The sequence below is a fragment of the Sander lucioperca genome, chromosome 21 (assembly GCF_008315115.2).
Source record: "Sander lucioperca isolate FBNREF2018 chromosome 21, SLUC_FBN_1.2, whole genome shotgun sequence".
NCBI classification, from domain to species: Eukaryota; Metazoa; Chordata; class Actinopteri; order Perciformes; family Percidae; genus Sander; species Sander lucioperca.
In genome coordinates, this window is record NC_050193.1 from 27,658,623 (window position 1) to 27,681,729 (window position 23,107).

Genomic DNA, 23,107 nt, shown 5'->3' on the forward strand with positions numbered 1-23,107 from the left:
TCTGTCAACAGATACAGATTCAATAGAATCTCCTTCATATCATTTTTTTGTGGGATAAATTAAATTCTTAAAATGCAAACACCTTCACATGTTGGCCAATGTACTTTATTCAGCTAAGCAAACACAAAAATAACATTAACCTCTGTTGACCTACAAATGTAACTAATATTTCCATCATCAACATTCATAGGTCTTGAGTAACAGGCGGCCCAATCTGTAAGAGCAAGCGCTTCATCGTTGTTCAGTAACTCGTACTGGTTGCTGGATCTTTCTGACTCCTGCTTATTTGTCCCTTTTCAGGAGACGACTCCGTGCTTTCTGCCCGTCTGGATGAAAGCGTCAACGCAGTGGTCGATGTCTTCGTTTGTGTGGGCGGCGGAAATCTGAACGCGGATCCTGGCTTTGCCCTTTGGTACGACTGGGAAGGAGAATCCAATCACATACACTCCTGCGGAGGGAAGAGACGAGAGAAAGAACAGAGTCTGAGAAATGTTCTGTGGAAGTCAAGAAGGTTTATTCACATCTATCTATAAATCGGGATGTCTCTGTGCGTGTGTCCCCACGCATGCACAGTACAGCGGCATTGCTGTCTGCCCTACATGCAAATAATTAAATAGGGAACTCGCTGAATTTCTAGATGAGCTGCAGCCGAGCCGCGACTGATTGAGCCGCGCTGCAACGTGTTCACTGCTTGGGGCTCTCCAGCATGTTGTTTTGTTGCGCACATTTCTCCAGCCGTTCTGTGCACTGCTTTATGGAAAGAAACAGTTTAAATACTAGGGCTGTGTATGGGCAAGAATCTGGCGATACGATACGTATCACGATACATGGGTCACGATTCAATATATTGCAATATATTTCGATACTGTGCGTAAGGCGATATATTGGGATTTTGTTAAAGTTTAATTTTAGAAAAACTAATATTTAGAAAAAGACATGATGTGCATAAAAGTCAAAGAAGTTTACTTTAGGTAAACAATTCAGTACACAGAAAATCTAACTGCCAGTTTGGGATTGTAGTTCACAGGTTCTTAGTGAGCTAATGTTTATATGCTAAAGTAGGCCAAAGTTCAGCCATAGCTACATTATTAGCTTCTAGCAAAAAGTCAGGCACTGCTAGGCACTGTTAGGCCCTGTTAGGCGCTGCTAGGCACTGTTAGGCCCTGCTAGGCGCTGTTAGGCGCTGTTAGGCACTGCTAGGCGCTGTTAGGCGCTGTTAGGCACTGCTAGGCGCTGTTAGGCGCTGTTAGGCACTGCTAGGCGCTGCTAGGCGCTGTTAGGCGCTGTTAGGCACTGTTAGGCACTGCTAGGCGCTGTTAGGCGCTGTTAGGCCCTGCTAGGCGCTGTTAGGCGCTGTTAGGCCCTGCTAGGCGCTGTTAGGCGCTGTTAGGCCCTGCTAGGCGCTGTTAGGCGCTGTTAGGCACTGCTAGGCGCTGCTAGGCGCTGTTAGGCGCTGTTAGGCACTGTTAGGCACTGCTAGGCACTGCTAGGCGCTGCTAGGCGCTGTTAGGCACTGCTAGGCACTGTTAGGCACTGCTAGGCACTGCTAGGCGCTGCTAGGCGCTGTTAGGCCCTGCTAGGCGCTGCTAGGCGCTGTTAGGCACTGCTAGGCGCTGCTAGGCGCTGTTAGGCGCTGTTAGGCACTGTTAGGCACTGCTAGGCACTGTTAGGCACTGTTAGGCGCTGCTAGGCGCTGCTAGGCGCTGTTAGGCACTGCTAGGCACTGTTAGGCACTGCTAGGCACTGCTAGGCGCTGCTAGGCACTGCTAGGCACTGCTAGGCACTGCTAGGCACTGCTAGGCACTGCTAGGCGCTGCTAGGCGCTGCTAGGCGCTGTTAGGCACTGTTAGGCACTGTTAGGCACTGCTAGGCGCTGTTAGGCACTGCTAGGCGCTGTTAGGCGCTGTTAGGCGCCGTTAGGCACTGCTAGGCACTGTTAGGCACTAGTGGTGTCTCAGCATGGCCATCTAGCGTTAGGGGGTTTAAACACAACATAAACGTGAACCACTGTCTTACATGAATATTTTTGAACGTAGAAAAAAGTTTAAAAATCGATATTGCCTTTTTGAAAATCGATACAGTATTGGAAAATAAAATATCGCGATACTCAAGTGTATTGATTTTTTCTTACACCCCTATTAAATACACGTTGATTTCTCACACGTTTACAACACGTGAAATGAATGCGTAAACAACGCGTTGTCTATGTGTGAAAAATCAACATGTTATTTACGTGTTGTTTATGTGTTGGTTACGTGTATTTTAACTGTTTGGCTTTGCATACTGCTCAGCCGGGTTCCCTGCTTCTACCGCCTGGGCCGCATTGACCTAAAACTACCGCGATGTGTGACTGCTACACGGGAAAAAAAAACAACACGTTAAATCTCTACATGAGCCGCAGCTGAACCGCGACTTAGTGAACGGTGTCGACTTTTATAAAAAAACAAAATACTTTTGCCATATAAAACTGCATGTGACCGCACAGTGCAAGTTCTGCTTTCAAATATTTAGGTATTTAAGTAAAAAGAGAGGCATTATCACTCAGCACAATGTCCTTCAAGGTGGAGATTTTCAACTCCAATATAATGCTGGATAGTTTATTGCAATATATTTTAATTGTGGTATTTTGTGAGTAGAATCTGAATCTGCAACGTTCTCTGTCAGGTAAATGTATGTTTTCCTCTGAAGTACAAGTACACAGTAAGTCTGTAGTGTAGGCTGACAGTGGCATATGAAGTGCTTTGGGGTCCCTCTGTAACTTATTTCAGAGTACAATGGTTCTGGAGAAAGCTGCAAGCAGCAATACAGGAGGCCAAGCAGACGTGTTTTGAACAGGCACTGCATTAGTCAACTGTGAATCCGTCAAAGTTCAACACTGCACTTACTGTACCTGTGACTTTGCATTAATTAAGGCCATTTTCACACCTATAGTTAGTTTGCTCTGGTCCGAATCAGTTGATGAGATTGTAAACTTGGAAGGGTTTCCCCCTTGGTACGGTTTCGTTTCACACCGAGAAAAATCCAAGCGTACCAAAATGCATCACTACAATCACGCAAAAACGTCCACTCCTCTTATTGGTCAGATGTGTCTGGGGCGTGGACAAGAAAGTAAGTACAGGAAGAAGGTCCTGTGTTCTGGACTAGTGCATATTTCTTGCATCTCCGTGGTCAGACCAGCTCATTTCATTCAAATAATCAGACACTGTTTTGTGAGCGACGCTACGTCTGCTGTGCTCACCGAGACTTCGCTCTGCTCTGCCGGCGTCTGTCTCCAACTTTAGCGGCGGCTGGTTTGACCAGGGAGATGCGAGTGACGGACGGCGAGCTTGACTGCTGTCTACTCCTGTGAGAGAAACACTGCAAGCTGCCACAGTTTGCTGCTCTGCCGCATCGCAGATTGCAAAAGCACAACTGACTGTGGTGGAATTTACAGAAACGCCGTGTTGTGGTCAGGTCATTCATGGGTCACAGGTAAGGGGACGACAATATTCGGCCAGTCTCTAATAACCAAACCTGTTGATGTATAACTATGTTTGAAGGAGTGTAGCCAGCTGCATGATACGGAGGCCGGTGGGCAGGGGCGGATCTAGAAAAATATTTATGGGGTGGCGAGAGGGGGGCAGGAATTTTTGAGGGGTGGCAACATATGGCAGACGTATATATACTGAATTTAATCACAGTTATCACAGTTTGATGAGAAATAGTATGTACACACTACAAAAGGGCACAGGCTGCCATTTACAAACTCATACAGACAAACTTAATCTCATGCAATCAATGTCCTGCATTTAAGGTTTCATGTGAAACAGTTCTTATTAGGAATAAGTGACCATACAATGTGATCTCACTTAATAGGAGATAGAAGTATGATAGAAGTAAGGGGCATTATCACAGGAAAGGCATAAAGGTAAGACACAGGTGATGAGTGGCAGATGTGTGAGAGGGGAAGCAAACTGTTTTTGACTGACTGCAGTCGGACATTGGAGATTTGCACTCGTAAATTGTCAAATTGGCCATAACTTTTAATTCGTTGCTGCCAACTGGGGTGGCAGCAGGGGTGGCAAGGCTTTCTTTTAGGGTGGCATTTGCCACCCTATGCCACCCTGGTAGATCCGCCCCTGCCGGTGGGCCAACAACACTTCTGTATACTTCTCAGAGAGAGAGATTAGGCTGAACTAGGCTTTAGCATCGGATACTTCAGACAGGAACCTCAGAGATTTGGGACAACACTGCACACTAAAACATCGTGGTTAAACTGTCCTGCCTGCTTAATTGTCTCCTCAATTGAGTGTTCATTAAAATGCTTCTGTGTAATTCATCAAAGTCTCCTGAATCTTCTTCACGTATGTGAAATGAGTTGGGCTGCTCCTGAGTTTCCCCCCTAACGGCTACTGGGGCCGTTTAGCTCAGGCTGGCCGAGTCCACGGGCGGTTCGAGATCGGATCACGTTCTCAACTTCTCACCACATAACAAACCAACCGCTCCAAAATTTGTTTGTTACGTACGCTTCGGTGCACAAGCGAGTGCATGAGGCAGGTGTTCAAGTTTATCTATTACCTTCAGGGTGCAACATTAACTTTTTTGTCCACCAGCCAAATGGCTAGTGAATGTTCCCATTATACCAGCCACTCAATAGTTTAACATTACTTTTTTGGCTGGTGATTGAAGGAAATCTATTAGCTATTTGCATATTTTAGCATTTGGCTGGTGTTCATTTTGAGCCCTGATTACCTTCATCAGGACACAATGTAGAGTACAGCTGAATGAAAGGGCTAGGCGCAAATAATGCCCCATTTTACAACGTATTCCCAGAAGAAGCTGGTTCAGAAGTTCCCAGCCCAGTGGGTCAGGTTTCCACGGCGGTCTCACCTAGCTTCAGCATATCGTCGGCCATCAGGGAGGCCAGCCGCGCGTCGCCCAGCATCACAGGACAGATTGGGTGAGCTGAGCCTGCGATGGTGAAGCCAGCCTGCGTCATCTTGTTCCTGAACCTTAATGGATAGCAGAGAAAGAAAAAATGTTTACAGTAAAAATGACAGTAATCACTACAGAAGGGTAGCAATGTAAGGGCCCATTCAGACCAGAGAAAGTGACCCGGCGGCCCATTTGTGCGACGTTGTGTTATTAAACCCCCTAATGTAGCACAAGTGCACTTTATAATTCAAAATGAATTATATTCTGTTAGATCGTTTATCGATCTTGACATTTCTTGACCATACTTGAAGGCAACTTCATTTCACGGAGATAGAAAAGACTTTGTTGTTGCAGGAAGCCGTTTCACAATCTCCTGGGAAGTTCAGTGCTTGTGTTTGGGGTTTTAAAACTTACTAGCGGCAGAGATAGAGGCAGTGATGTTTCCCGTTTCCTGTACGGGACTCTCACCCCCAATTTCCACTGGATGCGGAACGGCGGCGGAGTCATTAGGTTTCCATTAAAGTCAGTGTGTGTATTTCCACTGACTGCAGAACGTCTGCGTCCCGACTCCGTCCCAGCTCCGGCGGTCCCAGCCCTCCGGAGCAGATACCCAGAGCTTTTATTTTTGCCGGATGCCGGAGAGCTCCGCAGCAATTCAGCACACGGCAGATAGTGTGGGACAGGAAGTCGAGCACAGAAACAAAATAAACATCTGGTTAATTTTCTAAATAAAATACACCGTGCTCACGGCGGATCATATTTCCTGCACTACACCTTGAAAACACAGCTCAGAGTAGTTTCCCCTCTACTCCTCTGGATGAAACCAACCGGTGGTGGTTTTGTGGTTCTATTCTACGTGAATTCGTGAGATCTCGTGGGTCGTCGTGACTACAGCTGTCAGTCACGGCCGCAGCCGTGCCGCAACAAATCCGGACCTGGTGGGTGTTGACAAACGGTGGAGCACGCAGCCGATATGCAGCGGAGCCGGTCCGCAGACGTTCCACATCCAGTGGAAATCCGGAGTCACACCTCCTCAAAACCGGCTGACAAGTCTGACCGCCGGTTGTGATTGGCCACCGCAGGGTGACATCGGGTAGGATTTCTTCAAAAGTTGAATCAGGGGCGCCTGGGTAGCTCACCTGGTAGAGCACACGCCCATGTACAGAGGCTCAGTCCTTGACGCAGTGGCCACAGGTTCGGTTCCGACCTGCGGCCCTTTGCTGCATGTCATTCCCCCCCCCCTCTCTCCCCTTTCATGACTAAGCTGTCCTGTCCAATAAAGGCCTAAAATGCCAAAAAAAAATCAAAAATGGTTGAATCGGTCTCTTTTCACCACAGGGTTGTTGTTTTTTTTGACACTACCCCCACTGATAATAAATGGACAGACCTGTGTTTTCGCCAGACCTTCCTGGGACCGCCACAGAGTGTGTGAACGCAATCTGGAGCTGCACTGCTTTTCTTGTTCGAGCCAGCTGCATCTCTTTGTTGTTCTCGCTAGGCAACCATCGAATCCGTCCCGTCCTCAGATAATATTTTGTTGTGAAGTTAGATGGCGCTGGCTGTTTTTCTTCCCACTCTAAGTTACGAGTCAAGTTTTTTCAACCTGAGCTGTTCAGGGCGCTCCTGCAAAAAATACCACAAGGCGCTCAGAGATGCAAAACTAAGATGGCGCTGTGTCGTGCGCTAGACTGTTGCAGCAGCTCCCGATGTGTACGTGGATTTTGTGTGTTCTTTAGTCACTTTTTGGTCTTTAATAGTACAGCACTGTACTATTAATTTTTTTCAATTTTAAGAAAAAAAAGTCTGAATTTTGGGGTGCTTGGATAGCTCACCTGGTAGAGCGTGCGCCCCATGTACAAAGGCTCAGTCCTTGTCGCAGCGGCCGCAGGATCGAGTCTGACCTGCGGCCCTTTGCTGCATGTCATTCCCCCTCTCTCTCTCTCCCCTCTTTCACATCTTTAGCTGTCCTATATAATAAAAGGCCTAAAATGCCCCAAAAATAATCTTAAAAAAATGTTTGTTTTTTTTACTTTAATTTCAGAATTCAGACTTTTTTTTCTTCCAAAAACTAAAAATTTTTATTTTTTTATTCTAGCTATGTCCCAATTCAGGGGCTGCAGCCTTCAGAGGCCACGAAGACTGAACCAAGCGGTCTCCGAAATGAGACGGTCTGGTCTCCTGTCGCCTAGCAACCTTGACAGCTGTAGCTGATCAAAACGTTAACTACAGCACCGAAATAGAGCCAGAAGGAGTTTTTTGTATTTTATCATTTGGTCAAGTGTCTCAAAGAGAGAAGAAAAAACATTTGCCATACATTTTCATAACACTGCCTATATTAGACATCTACACGGGTAATTTCTCGCCTAAAATATTCTCAGGAGTGAATTAAATAATGAAATAGCAGACGAAAATTGTAACCAAAAAAAAACATAAACTTACAGCCCTAATACAAACAAACTTGACTTACTTACTTACTTTATTTTACACTGAAAAAAGCCCAGTGAAACTGTAAATCACCATTGAATCAAAATAAAAAATGATTGTTTCAACTCCACCCCTCAAAGAAACTGGAATCGAGAACTGATAGGAACCGAAACAGAAAGGAAGAATCTGAATTGCTCAAATCAAAACAAACCCAACCCTAGTAATAAAATACACTGACTTTCAGAAAAGTAAGTCAGCTTTCTCCCTGAGAAGCTAGTAACTGGGCTATCTTGACTCACACGAATACAGGAACGCAGATAACCCCACCCCACCTTAGATCAAACGCACCTCATGGTTTTGGCCGTCATGCTCTGTGAAATCTCATTGGAGGCGAGCAGCAGCTCCACCGCCCGCGTGGCACAGCCCACCACCGGGGGGGGGAGGGAGTTGGAGAACAGGTACGGCCGCGAGCGCTGCCTCAGCAGGTCGATGAGAGGCTTAGGGCCAACCGTGTAGCCACCTGAAAGAGAAAGTGGACCAGACGTCTGGAGGATTGGTAACATAATGGCGCTTTGTTAAAGGACAAATACAACAGGTAGGGACATTTTAGGGCGTACCATTTGTACTCGGAAGTCGGATTTTTCCGAGGTCGGAACTAGGACAACCACCGAGTACCCCAAGCTAAAAATCCAACATGGCTGCAGTAGTGAAAGCTGTAGTAACATACAGTTATAAGCACTTCTGTCTTATTTGTGTCTCACTAAATCAGTCGTACACACAGCGCTGTCCATCTTTTGTGGACATGTTGCTGTGCTGTTTTTTGTGAAAACAAACAGTGTAATGTGTTGTTATAAACTGGCATTGCTAACAATGGCTAACCTGGCTAGAGCTAATGAAAACAATGAAAATCTGACTTGTAAAACGCATTCAACTCGAGTGTGACGTCATTCCCATCTTCGGCTTCTGAGGTAAATGGAACGACTATTTGCTTGTTTGTTTGTTTTATGGCAGGAAGTTAGATGTTTTCTTCTCATAACAACTAGAGCGGCAACGATTAGTCAACTAATCGATTAGTCCACATGTGTCAAACTCAAGGCCCGGGGGCCAAATCCGGTCCCTTGCAAATTTTGATCCGGCCCGCATTTCAATTTAGGGTCACAGCAAATTTTGGCCCCACTAGTTGTGCACCACACCAAAAAAAAAAAAAATCAGGAAACTGTTTTTCATACTGTAATTATGCGCCACTGCTGTGCAGAATTGACAGATTTGCCGACTTTGAGACTCTGAATTCCCCCAGAAGCAGAGAGTTTTTTAATATTCAGGCTGTGAAACAGGTTGTGGTGGGTCGGCTGGGTGGGAGCGGCTTTTAAAGATGTAATGTTTGTTTTTCTTGCTTTTTTGCTAAATTCTACGATGGCTAAGAAACCTTTTTGCTGACGTTTTATGTCGACCAAACTGTACGGGAGAAAGCTATATGAGACATGCAGTAATACAAAGTTAATGGACTTTTTTTGTTAAATAAAGGATGTTAATAAACTCAACATGTCTGGCCATTACTGTGATCGTCATTTCCAGTGTGGCCCTTAGTGAAATTGAGTTTGACACCCCTGGATTAGTCGATCAACATAAAAAAAAAAAATCATCGCCAATTATTTTGATAATCGATTCATCGTTTAAGTGATTTCCAGTGTTTGCTCCCTGGGTTTGTGGGTTACTGTATTTAGGTGCACATATTTAGCAGGGGGGGGAGAATAGGGGTTCTTTCTCAAGAAAATGTTAAGTTTTTCAAAAAATATGCAATTTCACATCATTTTGGACCATTTTTTGTGTCTGAAGCGTTGGAAAAGCTAGAGCAGATTATAAATAAATAAAACGCAAAAAGTTTAAAGACAAAACGAACGACTACAACCATTAGATAGTTTGCTTTGACTGAGAAAAGTCATTTAGTTTTTAAAGCTTATCTCCCCTAATTAGCTTTGTAGCAACTCATTTGGCAACAGCTTGAATGTAACAGACGTTCATTAATATCAAAAAGTTACGCACTAAAGCGTTATGGTCACATTGATTTTACATTCATTCAGCTTAGGTGGTGCACAATACGGCTCGGGTGCGGCACCTAAGCCTTGTAATGGTAGGGGAAACCCTGACTTTTCATGCAAAAAATGCTGTTTTCAGCCTCTCAAATATGAAGGTTTCCTGCTCTTTTCTGTTTTATACCATATTAAACTGAATATTTGGTTTTTGGACCACACAAGACATTTAAAGACATCACCTTGGACTTTGAGATACTGGAATGGAAATTTGTCACTATTTTCTGACATATAGCAGATTAATAATAAAATTAATTGTTAGTTGCAGCCCTAATCACAACGTTATAAGACAATAATATACCAGGTGGTGTGTTTTCATCTTGTAGGACCTTGTATCTCTGGAGTTTCTCGCCCCCAAGTGGCCAAAAAACATCAGTGCAGCTTTAAAGCTCTATGTTTGAGGAGCAGCAACAAACAGGCTAAACTGATCAAAGTCACAGGCCAGACGGGGACATACCAGCGGCTCCTCCCAGAGCTTTCCCCAGGGTGGAGTTTACAATGTGAACTCTGTCCATCACTCCCAGGAGCTCGTCCGTTCCTCTGAAAATCACAGCGAGAAGCACCATTAGTTACTCCCCTCATAATACAATCAAACAAAATTGCCTGTTATTACAATACGTTGACAGTTGTAATTACCAGCGTTGTAGTCAAGACCACCTAAAACGAGAACGCGTCAAGACCAGACCAGTGTGAATCCCACGCTGCATTACACGATATAAGGTGGAAATGCTAACCAAAGGCACTCCTCAAATTGACCTGAAAGATCCACATTCCCATAAAAAACAATCACAGAAAACAAATTTAGATTTGTCTTCATTCACCTCTTTTGTTGCCATGAGTGTATCATGAAAAAAGGCCTTGATAAAATAATCAAAAGGCAGTTGTTGTCTAGCCTGGTCCTACCAGACTCTGGTCCACTAGCCTGGTCCTACCAGACTCTGGTCCATTAGCCTGGTCCTACCAGACTCTGGTCCACTAGCCTGGTCCTACCAGACTCTGGTCCACTAGCCTGGTCCTACCAGACTCTGGTCCACTAGCCTGGTCCTACCAGACTCTGGTACATTTCATTGGTCCAGAGAGTCTGGCCACTCTCCATTGACTAGTGTTAACTTCCTTGAAGGCGGGTACTCTGTTGAAGTTTAAAACTATTGGATCTGCCCAGAGCCACTCTGGATCTGCCATAACCAATCGCTAACGTTTGGTCGTGACGTCGGCTTAGCATTGCTAGCGTTATCCTTAGCCAACTCCTTCACCACTAACGGAGCGAGCTGGAAAATCAAACTGTTCCTGAACCCCGTGGGGAGGAGGGCCACAACATCATGGCCACCAACACAACTCAGCAAAGACTGTTCTTGGTCAGGCTTTAACTTCTGGATATTCAGCAGCGTTGCCACAACGGACCGAATGGCTTCGCTTGCATCTTTCTCCACCGCCATTACGGAACTACAACTTAAACTAGAGCACGACCTCGACGTCATCGTTCTCAGCCACTCCCTCTGTTCTCTGATTGGACTGGTAAAGATTGGCCGGAGAAAACCCGCAAATATACCCAAAACCCAGACGATGTACTGAAGGAAAATGAAAATTAAGTGGAAGTACGTAGGAGGGCGGAGCCAGGCTAGTTGTGGTCTTGGATGATCTTGAAATAAAATCCCAAGTCCTCTTTATCTGAGACCGAGACAAGACCGAGTACAAACGCGGCCGATTCCGAGATGAGACTGAGACCGATCTGGAGTGCTACAACACTGGTCATTAAAGATGTCTACACATCGGGATGGCGTACCAAATATATCTAAGCTGACAAGCATGTTCATCTAATGGTATGCTACAAATAAAACATGAACGCCCTGCAGTGCCCTGCAGTGCCCTGCTATGTCCTGCTATGCCCTGCAGTGCCCTGCTATGTCCTGCTATGCCCTGCAGTGCCCTGCTACGTCCTGCTATGCCCTGCTACATCCTGCAGTGCCCTGCAGTGCCCTGCTATGTCCTGCTATGCCCTGCAGTGCCCTGCTACGTCCTGCAGTGCCCTGCAGTGCCCTGCTATGCCCTGCAGTGCCCTGCTACACCCTGTAACGCCCTGCAGTGCCCTGCTATGTCCTGCTATGCCCTGCAGTGCCCTGCTACACCCTGCAGTGCCCTGCTACACCCTGAAATGCCCTGCTACGTCCTCAACTACTACAACTACTATTTCTAGTCATAGTTCCATTATCTTTACTGTGACTATTATTGCCACTGTTCACCACACCCCCAATTGGCACCGTCAGACACCACCTACCAAGAGCCTGGGTCTGGGTCTTTCTCCCTAAAAGGAGGTTTTTCCTCACCACTGTTGTGCTAAATGCTTGCTCTTGGGGGAATTACTGGAATTGTTGGGTCTTTGTAAATTATAGTGTGGTCAGACCTACTCTATCTGTAAATTGTCTTGTTATGATTTCATAATATAAATAAAATTGAGTTGAATTAGAAAGCAAAAAGTAATGCATCTTTTTGCATTTTTGCGTTAATCGGGATCTTACCCACCTGCCCCGGGGCCCCAGGAAACCGGTGGCGTGGCATTCGTCTATAAACACCATAGCTCCGTACTGTTCCGCCAGGTCACAGATTCCTGTTAGGGGAGCCACGTCTCCGTCCATCGAGAAGACTCCATCTGTCACCACCAGGCGCATACGAGACGACTGAGGAGGACCAAGCAGAGTCCTGAAGGTCAGTGGAGCGCACGCAGGCTGATCAATACTGTCACCCTAATCTGACCCCGTCACCACGGCGATAAGGGTTTAATGAACAGTGAAACTGAAACGAACATGCTGTGAGACTGACCCGTGTGACCTCTTCTGACATGTCTTATCAATATCAGTTTTTTTCCACCTTCCATCAGGGAGACGTTTGCAGAGTATCCCAACGCCCACATCACGTTTCAGGGATAGTTTTTACCCCCAGGTAATAAGGCTACTGAATGATAGTACAACAGGAAGGAGGGCTGAGGTCTGAGCTTAGTTCCTATGTTCACTGTGCTTGGATGTTTCTAAATGGTATTTATAATTGTTACTTATTGACTAGAGATGGTCCGATACCATTTTCTGCTTCCCGATACCGATTCTAATAGCTGAACTTGCGTATCGGCCGATACTGAGTACTGATCCGATACCAGTGTGTCATATATTTTATTATGTTTTAACAACTGCATACTACTATCCCTGTATAGATGATATGATGTATAACAGCTGTATACTACTATCCGTGTATGATGATATGATGTATAACAGCTGTATACTACTATCTCTGTATGATGATATGATGTATAACAGCTGTATACTACTATCCCTGTATAGATGATATGATGTATAACAGCTGTATACTACTATCTCTGTATGATGATATGATGTATAACAGCTGTATACTACTATCCCTGTATAGATGATATGATGTATAACAGCTGTATACTACTATCTCTGTATGATGATATGATGTATAACAGCTGTATACTACTATCCCTGTATAGATGATATGATGTATAACAGCTGTATACTACTATCCCTGTATAGATGATATGATGTATAACAGCTGTATACTACTATCCCTGTATAGATGATATGATGTATAACAGCTGTATACTACTATCCCTGTATAGATGATATGATGTATAACAGCTGTATACTACTATCCCTGTATAGATGATATGATGTATAACAGCTGTATACTACTATCTCTGTATAGATGATATGATGTATAACAGCTGTATACTACTATCCCTGTATGGATGATATGATGTATAACAGCTGTATACTACTATCCCTGTATGGATGATATGATGTATAACAGCTGTATACTACTATCTCTGTATGATGATATGATGTATAACAGCTGTATACTACTATCTCTGTATAGATGATATGATGTATAACAGCTGTATACTACTATCTCTGTATAGATGATATGATGTATAACAGCTGTATACTACTATCTCTGTATGATGATATGATGTATAACAGCAGTATACTACTATCTCTGTATGATGATATGATGTATAACAGCTGTATACTACTATCTCTGTATGGATGATATGATGTATAACAGCTGTATACTACTATCCCTGTATGGATGATATGATGTATAACAGCTGTATACTACTATCTCTGTATAGATGTGATATTATTTCTATCTTTGCTGTCGGTCTGGCTCAGGTTAAACTCTTTGTGAAAAATGAACGCCACAGAACTTTCTTGTATTCTGCAGTTTGACAGTCAGTTATAACGGAAAAAGAACATAAATAAACTACTTTATCGTAGATTTTCTTTAGGGCTTTATTACGTGGTATCGGATCGGTGCATAAACTCCAGTACTTCCCGATACCGATACCAGCGTTTTAGGCGGTATCAGGAGGCGATACCGATACTGGTATTGGAACATCTCTATTACTGACTGGTGCTGAGAGAGTGCCAAGGCACGTTGAATTTCATTGCTGTGGTACTCTGAAGGGCACACACCACAGACTGTAAAAAGAATGGACGTAGCATCCGTGACATTTGGGGTTTGTGGACTGCTGTTTTGAAGTATCGCGTTTGGCAAGACGGGGGTCGGCGTCTTGGTTTTTTGCAACCGTGCGTGGCGATTTTTGATGAGAGGGTGGAGCTGGGGTGGATGAGGCGGCCAAGCCAGCGTTGTTTATGGTTGCAATGGCACTGCGCTAAGCTAAACGCTACAGAGGGAAAGTTGTGATTTTCTTTCCTTCTGAAGCGAGTCATCGAGTGGAAATTGACCGAAGGGTAAACGCGGACCTCCGGGTACCGGCACCATTCACTGGCATTATAAAAGGGTCCTAAATATGCACTTGATGGCTACATACATGATGTAATGTTAAAAGACTGAGGCTAAAGCTAACACTTACCAGGCAAAAGTCAGTCTAGGTTACGCAAAGAACCCACTGTCAACAGTTTTATGAAGGAAATAGTCAATGCAAACTCTACATTTGAATATTTGATCATCACTCACAGAATATCACTCACTTATCATATGTTCAACTATTAAGACATTTTATCCGTGGCATAAATATTAATTCAGTGTATTAATTAAATGCACAGACATAACGTTTGTTTCCATGCTGTCCTGGAAAACGTCCCCACACACCTGAGACTCTTTGAGCTTGTTCTCCAGATCACTGAGGTCCATGTGTTTGTAGCGAAGCCTCTTAGCTCGACACAGTCGGATCCCATCGATGATGGAGGCGTGGTTTAGCTCATCAGACAGCACCGCGTCATCCGGGCCCAACAGAACCTGTGTGTAAGAGTAATAGGATACTTCACTGCTCCCAGCAGGAGGGATCTTTCTGTTTTGGTCCCAGGATTTCCCCGGTTGGAGATTGTAGATTGTAAAACGTGACGACATACCTCAAACAGTCCAGCGTTAGCATCAAAACAGCTAGCATAGAGGATGCAGTCCTCCCTCTCATGGAACTCTGCTAGCTTCTGCTCCAGATTTTTGTGTAGATCCTATGTACACAGAGTGAGATTTAGCTGCAATCCAGCTACATTTATTATGTTGTTTTCCATGTGTTCATGTTTAGGCTGGGTTTTTTTTAAAACAAAAGATTTTCCAATTTAAATTGATTTTCAAAATTTGCCTCAACACCGGAACTAAACAGGGCTGAATTAGCACAACTTTTATGCATTTCTTTCACATCTACTGCAGTCAGATTCACTGTGTTCACTCAGAAGGAATCACTTCACATGGGTAGGCACTTTTAATGACATTTTGAACATGTTAAGAGGCTAAAAGCATGTTTAAAACTTGCCCTGTTTCAGCCTCCTGGGTGCTAACGCTAGCAGGCGGATAACACGGTGTAGGCAGCACCGATTGGTTTTCGTTTTTCTCGCTACTGACAGCACTCCAAATGTACAGACAACAGAGCTACGGGTTGAAATCGACCGGACTTCTCCTTTAAGTGCTGATATAGCCGTCATACCTGTGTGCCACAGATGAATCTGACAGAGCTCAACCCAGCACCATATGACTTCAGAGCATCTATCCCCGCCTGCACCACCTCTGGGTGGCTGGACAGTCCCAGGTAGTTGTTGGCACAGAAATTCAAAATGCCTGAGAGAGACAAAGACAGCGTTTAGATGGAAAGCAGGAAACCAAAAAGGTAAAAAAAAAAGGTCATAGTACAATTCAAATCAGTAGGGCTGGGCGATATGGAGAAAATCAAATATTACGATATTCTTGACCAAATACCTTGATGTTGATATTGCGACGACAATTGGTGCTTTAACAAAATATTATTTACACAATGAGAAATGTCGATTTAATGACAAAGTATGTAAAGGCAAATAATAGAACAGCTAGAACAGTCTGTTGAGTTCAGAAAACTACATCACTTTACTTACACTTAAACCAGGAAAAGACCACACTTAATGTATTACGATATCCAGTCTCATACCACGATATCGACTATTGATATATTGCCCAGTCCTACAAATAAAAAAAACAAAACAACAATAACCTCTGTGAGCAACTCAAATTGTGTCCGTCTTTTAGTTTTTTTGTCAAAAAGGCGAGTGACAATAAAGCCAACATATCAGGACAAAAGAGTCAGAGAAAACAAAGCATGGGACTGAGGCGTTGTCATTCAGATGGATTGAACAGAGCTAGTTTCACACATGAGGGGCCACAGCATAAAGTCAATGGACCATTCATAAATCAGCAGAGTCCATTTATGAGAAAGGTTTATCCTGAACAGATCAGCTGCTGCAATTTGACAATTTATGATTACTTTTGCTAATGAAAGCTAAGTACATTCAGCTCACTGTTGATGTTATAAACCAGGGGTTTTCAAAAGGTGAGGCGCGCCAAAGAGCCACAGGGGAGGCGCGACACGCGAAGAAGAAATAACTGTATGCAGCTCTATTGATATCGGTAATTGCGAGTGCGTGTATTAGCTTAAAATGCATCGTTTGCTTGTCCCAAGTCAACAGCATTAAGACCCAGCAAAAAACGTAGGAAATATGATCCTGAGTTAAAGTTAGGTTTCACCTGGTCGGGGTCCGAGGCTGCTCCTCTGCTGCGGTGGGACAGACTTGGAGAAATGCCGATCACGCGTTTCTGGTTGTCTGTGGAGAGCGAGTTCCCCCAGATCTCCACTAAGGCTATGAAAGTCCTAATCCCCTTCACCTCCATCTACTTGTGTGAGTGTGGGTTTTCCGCACTGACCCTGATTAAAAACAAATACAGATCACAGCTGCAGGTGGAGGACGGCTTGTGTTTATTTCTCTCTGCAGTGCAGCCTCATTGTTCCCACTGACAGACGCGGCGTCAGCTGATTTTGCCGGGGCTTCAGTGTCGCTTAGTGTCCACTCTCGCTGTAAAAAGCTGTGCAGCTTCAGGTTTATAAAGGACGCGGTCTGCTGTGGACATGTGTCGTGTTTGAGCTCCGTGTATTTCTGTAGTTTCGGTTTTCCACCTCCGACGTAGAGCAGCGTTCAGCCACTTCTCTAAACTTTGTCTCATTCAGAGACCAGAGACCCAAACGGGGCTCTGTGTCTGTCAGGAGGTCTGAGATCTACCGTATCAGCAGAGCAATCACGTAATGCACAGCAGGCTACGGTGCAAGTATAGATTATTTTCTGAAATATAGTGACTGTATTCTTGTAATAGCCTATTATCACTTTATTTTTCACAAAATATCACGACTCCTCCAAACCTCAGAGAACACAGATGGGATGAGTAATATTTTGAATGTGCACAAAGGTTTTGAACATGAGCAGAAATCTTGCTCAAACATCTGAAATATTACAGTCCAGGGGTTTATTAATTCATTAAAATGAATTAATGTATCATTGAGGTGAATAATTGTCATATGCACATTTAAGGAGGTTATTTCCCCAACAAAAGATGCAAAAGAGAAGGTAAGAGTAAATGATGCTAAGCTACATGTGTGCTGACTCAGATATAATTAGAAAAGCCGATCCAAAAGGAGAATAAATAGATGAAAGTAATACAGAATGCCTGAGAGCCTTACTGAAATATTTTCCATTATGTTTTTATATTTGGATTGTAATCCGTTTCCCTTTACATAAAAATATTTCAAGCATATTGATTCACAAAAAGATAGAAATAGGTGCATAAACATTCACCAGAATGCAGGAAATTTAGTGTTTAATGCTTAAAATCCCCCCCCCCCATCATAGCACATGTTAAGCATGTTTTGTTGACTTGTGGATCGGCCCACTGATGTTCAGTGATTTTAAAAGTATACGCTCAATTAAGCCTGCATGAAGTTGGAAATTATTTGCTGTTGCAAAGAATCGTTTATGAATGCACTTTTAGAAAAGTTGTGGAAATAAAATGTCTTCAAATACAATATTAAAAAATATTTACATTTTATCAGTTGTTATTGAAACTCATCATTGTCTGGAACACACAAAAGATGTCATTTACTGCTGAGTTGTGTGTTAGGGCAGGCGGACGGGATTTGGGGGAAAGGGGGGGGCTCGGCTGTCCTTACCTGCTCTAAGGGGAGGCTCACATTCACCCAATTTGAAAACCCCTGTTATAAACCATTTTAAGACCTTTTAAGACCAACATTGTTCTGACCTATTTGAGATTAGCTTGAATCATACGTTTTTAAAAGGTTGTGTTGCATTTCTGTACAGGTTTGTAAAAGTGAGCCCTGTAAATCAACTCAGTGGTGTGAAACATGAAATGAGCAGGTGTGTCCTTCAGTCATTTAAACCGTTACATGACTAAAGTTAACTACAGTTGGACTCAAGTTCATCAAGATAACACTGGGGCTGCGTGCCAACTGCAACAGTCAAGAACATTAACATAAAATAGAAATATTGCAGTAAAAATACGTAAAAGACCCTATAAAACATATCTACAATATAACAGTTTTGGAAAAGAAAAGAAGGCTTTGGTTTTGTGCAGGTTGTGAGAAACCTACTAGCAAGTAGAAACTATATTTCTATCCAGAATTTGTACCCCATGGTGCGTTTAAGGGCAATTGGATCTTATGAAAGCTACTACTGTAAACTACTGACGTTACCACTCACTGCTACGGCTGCCGTCCACGTTGATATGAGGTCCCTGCTTTGACGTAATGATCCTCTCCGCTTTCCACGTCCCCGCTGCTCGGATACCGTCGAGCTCGCTCTCCAGCACCGCTCTGGCTTCCGCGACAGCGGCGTAGCTCCGGTTCAACGCCGAGGCCGAGGACCGCAGGACACCCCGGGCTGGTTTCACCAAACTCCGGGCAACTTTTCCGAGAGACATGACGGTGTGTGGAGTAGCAACCAAATGTGCAAGAAGGCAGACCATAGACTAGGCAGACCGAAGGCGTAGCTGCGTCACGTAACAAAGCAGGTAGGCGTATGTGCGGTGAGCCAATCAGAGGCCAGGGCACTTGCGAGGTGGAATGTTTTTATCCAATCAGATTTCAGATATGTAGCCTGGATGCCAGCCGAATTTAGCCCCGCCCACAACATTCGAGGTCGGGAAGTTCATTCACTAGAATGTGAGTATGACCATGTCAGGCTAACAGATATGCTTTAGATTAGATCAAACTTTTTGTGTGTGTGGACCACTATTTGTAATCAAACATTTTCACGGACCACCTCATAATACACACAATAAAATATGTCTACACACAGTCCTACCTGAATTAATCCGCAGCTCTTAATAGATCTACTATAGCACTAAAACCAGAACTGGTCATCGCATCAGTACAGGCTTGTTAAAAGAAAAGTTTAAAGAAAAGACAACATATTGTTATTATTGGCTGCCACATACTTAATTTATTTATTTACTCATAATCAGGTTCATTTGAACAACAGGCTTATTTCCATAGCAATGAAGTATTAAATCTATACAGTTTTGCACTTGGATATAGTCAACTTAGTCATAGATATACATTTCAAAACCTTTGGCGATTTTAGGGGATTATTAATCTTCAGAGTTTTACAAGTCCTCAAAAAGTAGGCTATGTGAAATTGTCCACTTAACAGCACATCCGCAAAACATTTCAGAAACGCGAGATCAAGAAACTAACTGGAAATTAAAATAATAATAATAGGCCTTATTCATTAGGGCCCGAGCGCTAGTGGCGGATCTAGAAAATTTTACATGAGGTGGCAAGGGGTAGCGAGAGATCTTGGCAGGGTGGCAGGGGAAGACGGTACATGGGAACCCCCATATGTAAACACACTGCTATGCCCTACTATGCCCCGCAACACCCTGCTACGCCCTGAACTGCTACAACTATTATTTATAGTCCCATTATCTTTGTTGTTACTATAATTGCCACCGTTCATCATACCAACTGGTATAATTATTGTGAATCTTAATTCTCTTTATCTGTATATCTGTATCCGTCTCTGTGTCCCACCTGGCAGCAGCAGATGGCTGCCCACCAAGAGCCTGGGTCTGAGGAGAACATGTTGGTAACATTATGAGGTCTATGTTGGCTTGGCTAGTGTTCCTCTGTTCTATACAGACCACTTCTCAATAACCTTTTTTGAACTCTTTGCATGGCATTAACCACAGTTTGATGCGATGGATTGTTTTTACCCATCCGGGCAGATGCTCTGTCAGCATCAGACTCTTGAATGTTGTGCTGTACCACTGTATAGATTACTGCAAGGTGAATGTGATGTATGTATGTAAAGCTGTTCTTGCCTCAAAATGGACTAGACGGACTAGAAGTTGTTTGTGTTGTTACAAAAACCAGATCCAGTTGTGTTCAAGATAATCTTGAAGCTCTGTGACTGGGAGTTGAACCCGGATGTGTGTTGTTGGGCGAGCCATTTTTAAACTGCATGACACTGTTCCCCTGGACTAATAATCATTATAAGTCATAATTCTGACTCAACTAGTTCTTACAGTAAGTGAGATACATTTCATACATTTTCAGGAAATTAGCCAACTTGTATTTCTCAATCTGATACATTTGACCTTTTTTGTGTTTGACTCATGCACGATTTTTATCCACCAGAGCTTTTTTATTTTATTTAAATGCAAGTAAAACTGTAGGAGATGAAGAGATGAACAGACATACAGCAGTAATTACTATTACCTTCCACATGTCATGTTCTCCATATTATTATAATGCAGCAATTTAATAATTAGCACTTATTTCACACGCCGTTTGATTAGATGCATTTCTGTTTAAAATTGTGACTTGTGATTGTGCATACACTAGCCGTAAGGTATTAATAGCCTATAAAAAAAATAGTAGGATCCTAATATTGATTTCTATTGATGAAAAGTAGCTAAGTACATTTACTTTTTAGTATTATATACTTAAGTACATTTTTGAGGGATAGGCTACTTGTACCATTTCATGCCACTTAATACTTCCACTCCACATCAGAGGATGATATAAACTTTATTCTCTACAACCATATATTTGATCATTATTACTACAGATTGTTTTACATAGAAAATATATCTTTAGATTATGAAATATGATACACTGTCATAGAGTTCTATCCCAAAGTCAATGAAATGTTTTAAAAAGTGTATAAATCAGATGAACCTTGGCCAGATATGGCACTGAAATATTGCTTAAATGTTATTGCATCAGTTACAGGTTAAATTATATATAATGATATAACACTATTGAAAATGGCCCTTCTGCATAATTACTACTTTTGGTAAGTACATTTTGCTGATAAAAGTTTTGTATTTTTAATTTAGTTAATTTTTAATGCAGAAATATAATAGAGTATTTATATTCTTTCTCTATCACTCTGGCGGTTACCAGCTGAGATTCTTAAAGTGACAGCATCGTAAATAGAGAACTCATTAAGACTAGAGACAAATTAACTTCTTACTTTTAACAGCTTATTTATAACAAAACAATTGTATTGCTAATGCTTTTGTATTTTTTCTTGAGTAATATTTTGAATGCATGCATGACTTTTACTTGTAACAGAGTATTTTTACACTGTGGTACTGCTATGTTTACTCAAATGAAATATCTCAGTACTTCTTCCACCACTGCTTACGTTTATCTTAAGTACACATTTATGTTGTGTATTTAAGCTGTGCCATACACTATGATATACATTATTTATTTTTTGTTTTTCATAAGTAAGTCCACAGTGTAATGTTGGGCTGTTGCTGAGTTATGTTTTCTCTGAACTTGTATTGTACTGAATAGTTGTTAATAAAGTTTAGGGGGAAATATGTTGAATGTGACCTTCTACAATGGTAGGCTTCCTTTTAGTCTCTTTCTTTTATCAAAACAACTTCACCTTCATCTAATTGTATTAAAAATCACATTGTGTTCCAACTAGATTACAAAAGCACATTTCTTGTGTTTGGTTGTCATAACCTTACCACACACACACACACACACACACACACACACACACACACACACACTAACTCTGGTTAACCTCTGTGAAATGAATTGCCTTGCTTTGTCTTTTTATATATATATATATATATACACACACACATTTCATATATAAAATCCGACCTTTTAAGGACACCAATTTTTTTTTGTGAATGGATAATGTATTGTAAATAAAGAAATGTTCTTCCTTAAAATACAGGGGCCATAATTATACATACCCCTATGTTAAATTCCCATAGAGGCAGGCAGATTTTTATTTTTAAAGGCCAGTTATTTCATGGATCCAGGATACTATGCATCCTGATAAAGTTCCCTTGGTCCCCACATCATCACATACCCTTCACCATACCCCCACATCATCACATACCCTTCACCATACCCCCACATCATCACATACCCTTCACCATACCCCCACATCATCACATACCCTTCACCATACCCCCACATCATCACATACCCTTCACCATACCCCCACATCATCACATACCCTTCACCATACCCCCACATCATCACATACCCTTCACCATACCCCCACATCATCACATACCCTTCACCATACCCCCCACATCACATACCCTTCACCGTACCCCCACATCATCACATACCCTTCACCATACCCCCACATCATCACATACCCTTCACCATACCCCCACATCATCACATACCCTTCACCATGGGTATGAATACTTGCGAGCAGCACTGTGTGTGTATGTGTATATATATATATATATATATATATATATATATATAGCCTCTCTTATCGGTTTTAATTGATAATAAATTGTAACAGATTTCCTTCCTGAAGATTTATGTGTGAACCTACCTTGAACCAATCCTGCTGTACTCTCTTATCTTTCTACTCTCACGTAGTGTACGTAAACGGAGGGATTGTTTGATAAATCTCCTCGTGTGTCTCATTAAACCTTTACAACTTTGGGAACGTATCCCTGCTTCGCGTCGCTTTCTTCTCCGAGCTCGCCACTGCTTTCAGAATCAACTCAAAGAGGTCCGAGCCAGCAGATGATAGGACACGAACCGCCAAACAATCACGTTTGGACTGTTTCCTAACAACAGGATAAAACAAGATGTATACATACGTTTGAACCTTTTTGTCTTGTTTGTGTTGTTGTGTTTTACATATTTTATACTGATGGGTGTCTGAAATAAAGTTGAATTGAATTGCAACTCTAAAAAACATTGATGTTAAATTGATTGGTAACAACAATTCTTGTGTTTCAGCGCAATAACATACATATATGGGAAAGTAAGGCCTCTTTCACACTGGCTGCGTGGCGTGAGCGTGGCGTTTCTGTTGCGTGGCGTTTTCTAT

The 23,107-nt window shown here is 42.7% G+C and overlaps 1 protein-coding gene across 1 annotated transcript; it reads right to left on the minus strand.

Annotated features, from left to right (window-relative positions):
- Positions 1–79: 79 nt before the first annotated feature.
- gcat (glycine C-acetyltransferase) lies at positions 80–18,731 on the minus strand. The gene is made up of 9 exons (XM_031321004.2): positions 18,473–18,731; positions 15,388–15,518; positions 14,813–14,914; positions 14,553–14,699; positions 11,949–12,103; positions 9,886–9,968; positions 7,687–7,858; positions 4,870–4,991; positions 80–448 (listed from the first exon to the last, which is right to left on the minus strand). Exons 1-9 carry the CDS (start codon positions 18,690–18,692, stop codon positions 297–299), a joined length of 1,284 nt encoding a protein of 427 aa, XP_031176864.1. The 5' UTR covers positions 18,693–18,731; the 3' UTR covers positions 80–296.
- Between the last annotated feature and the right edge of the window lie 4,376 nt (positions 18,732–23,107).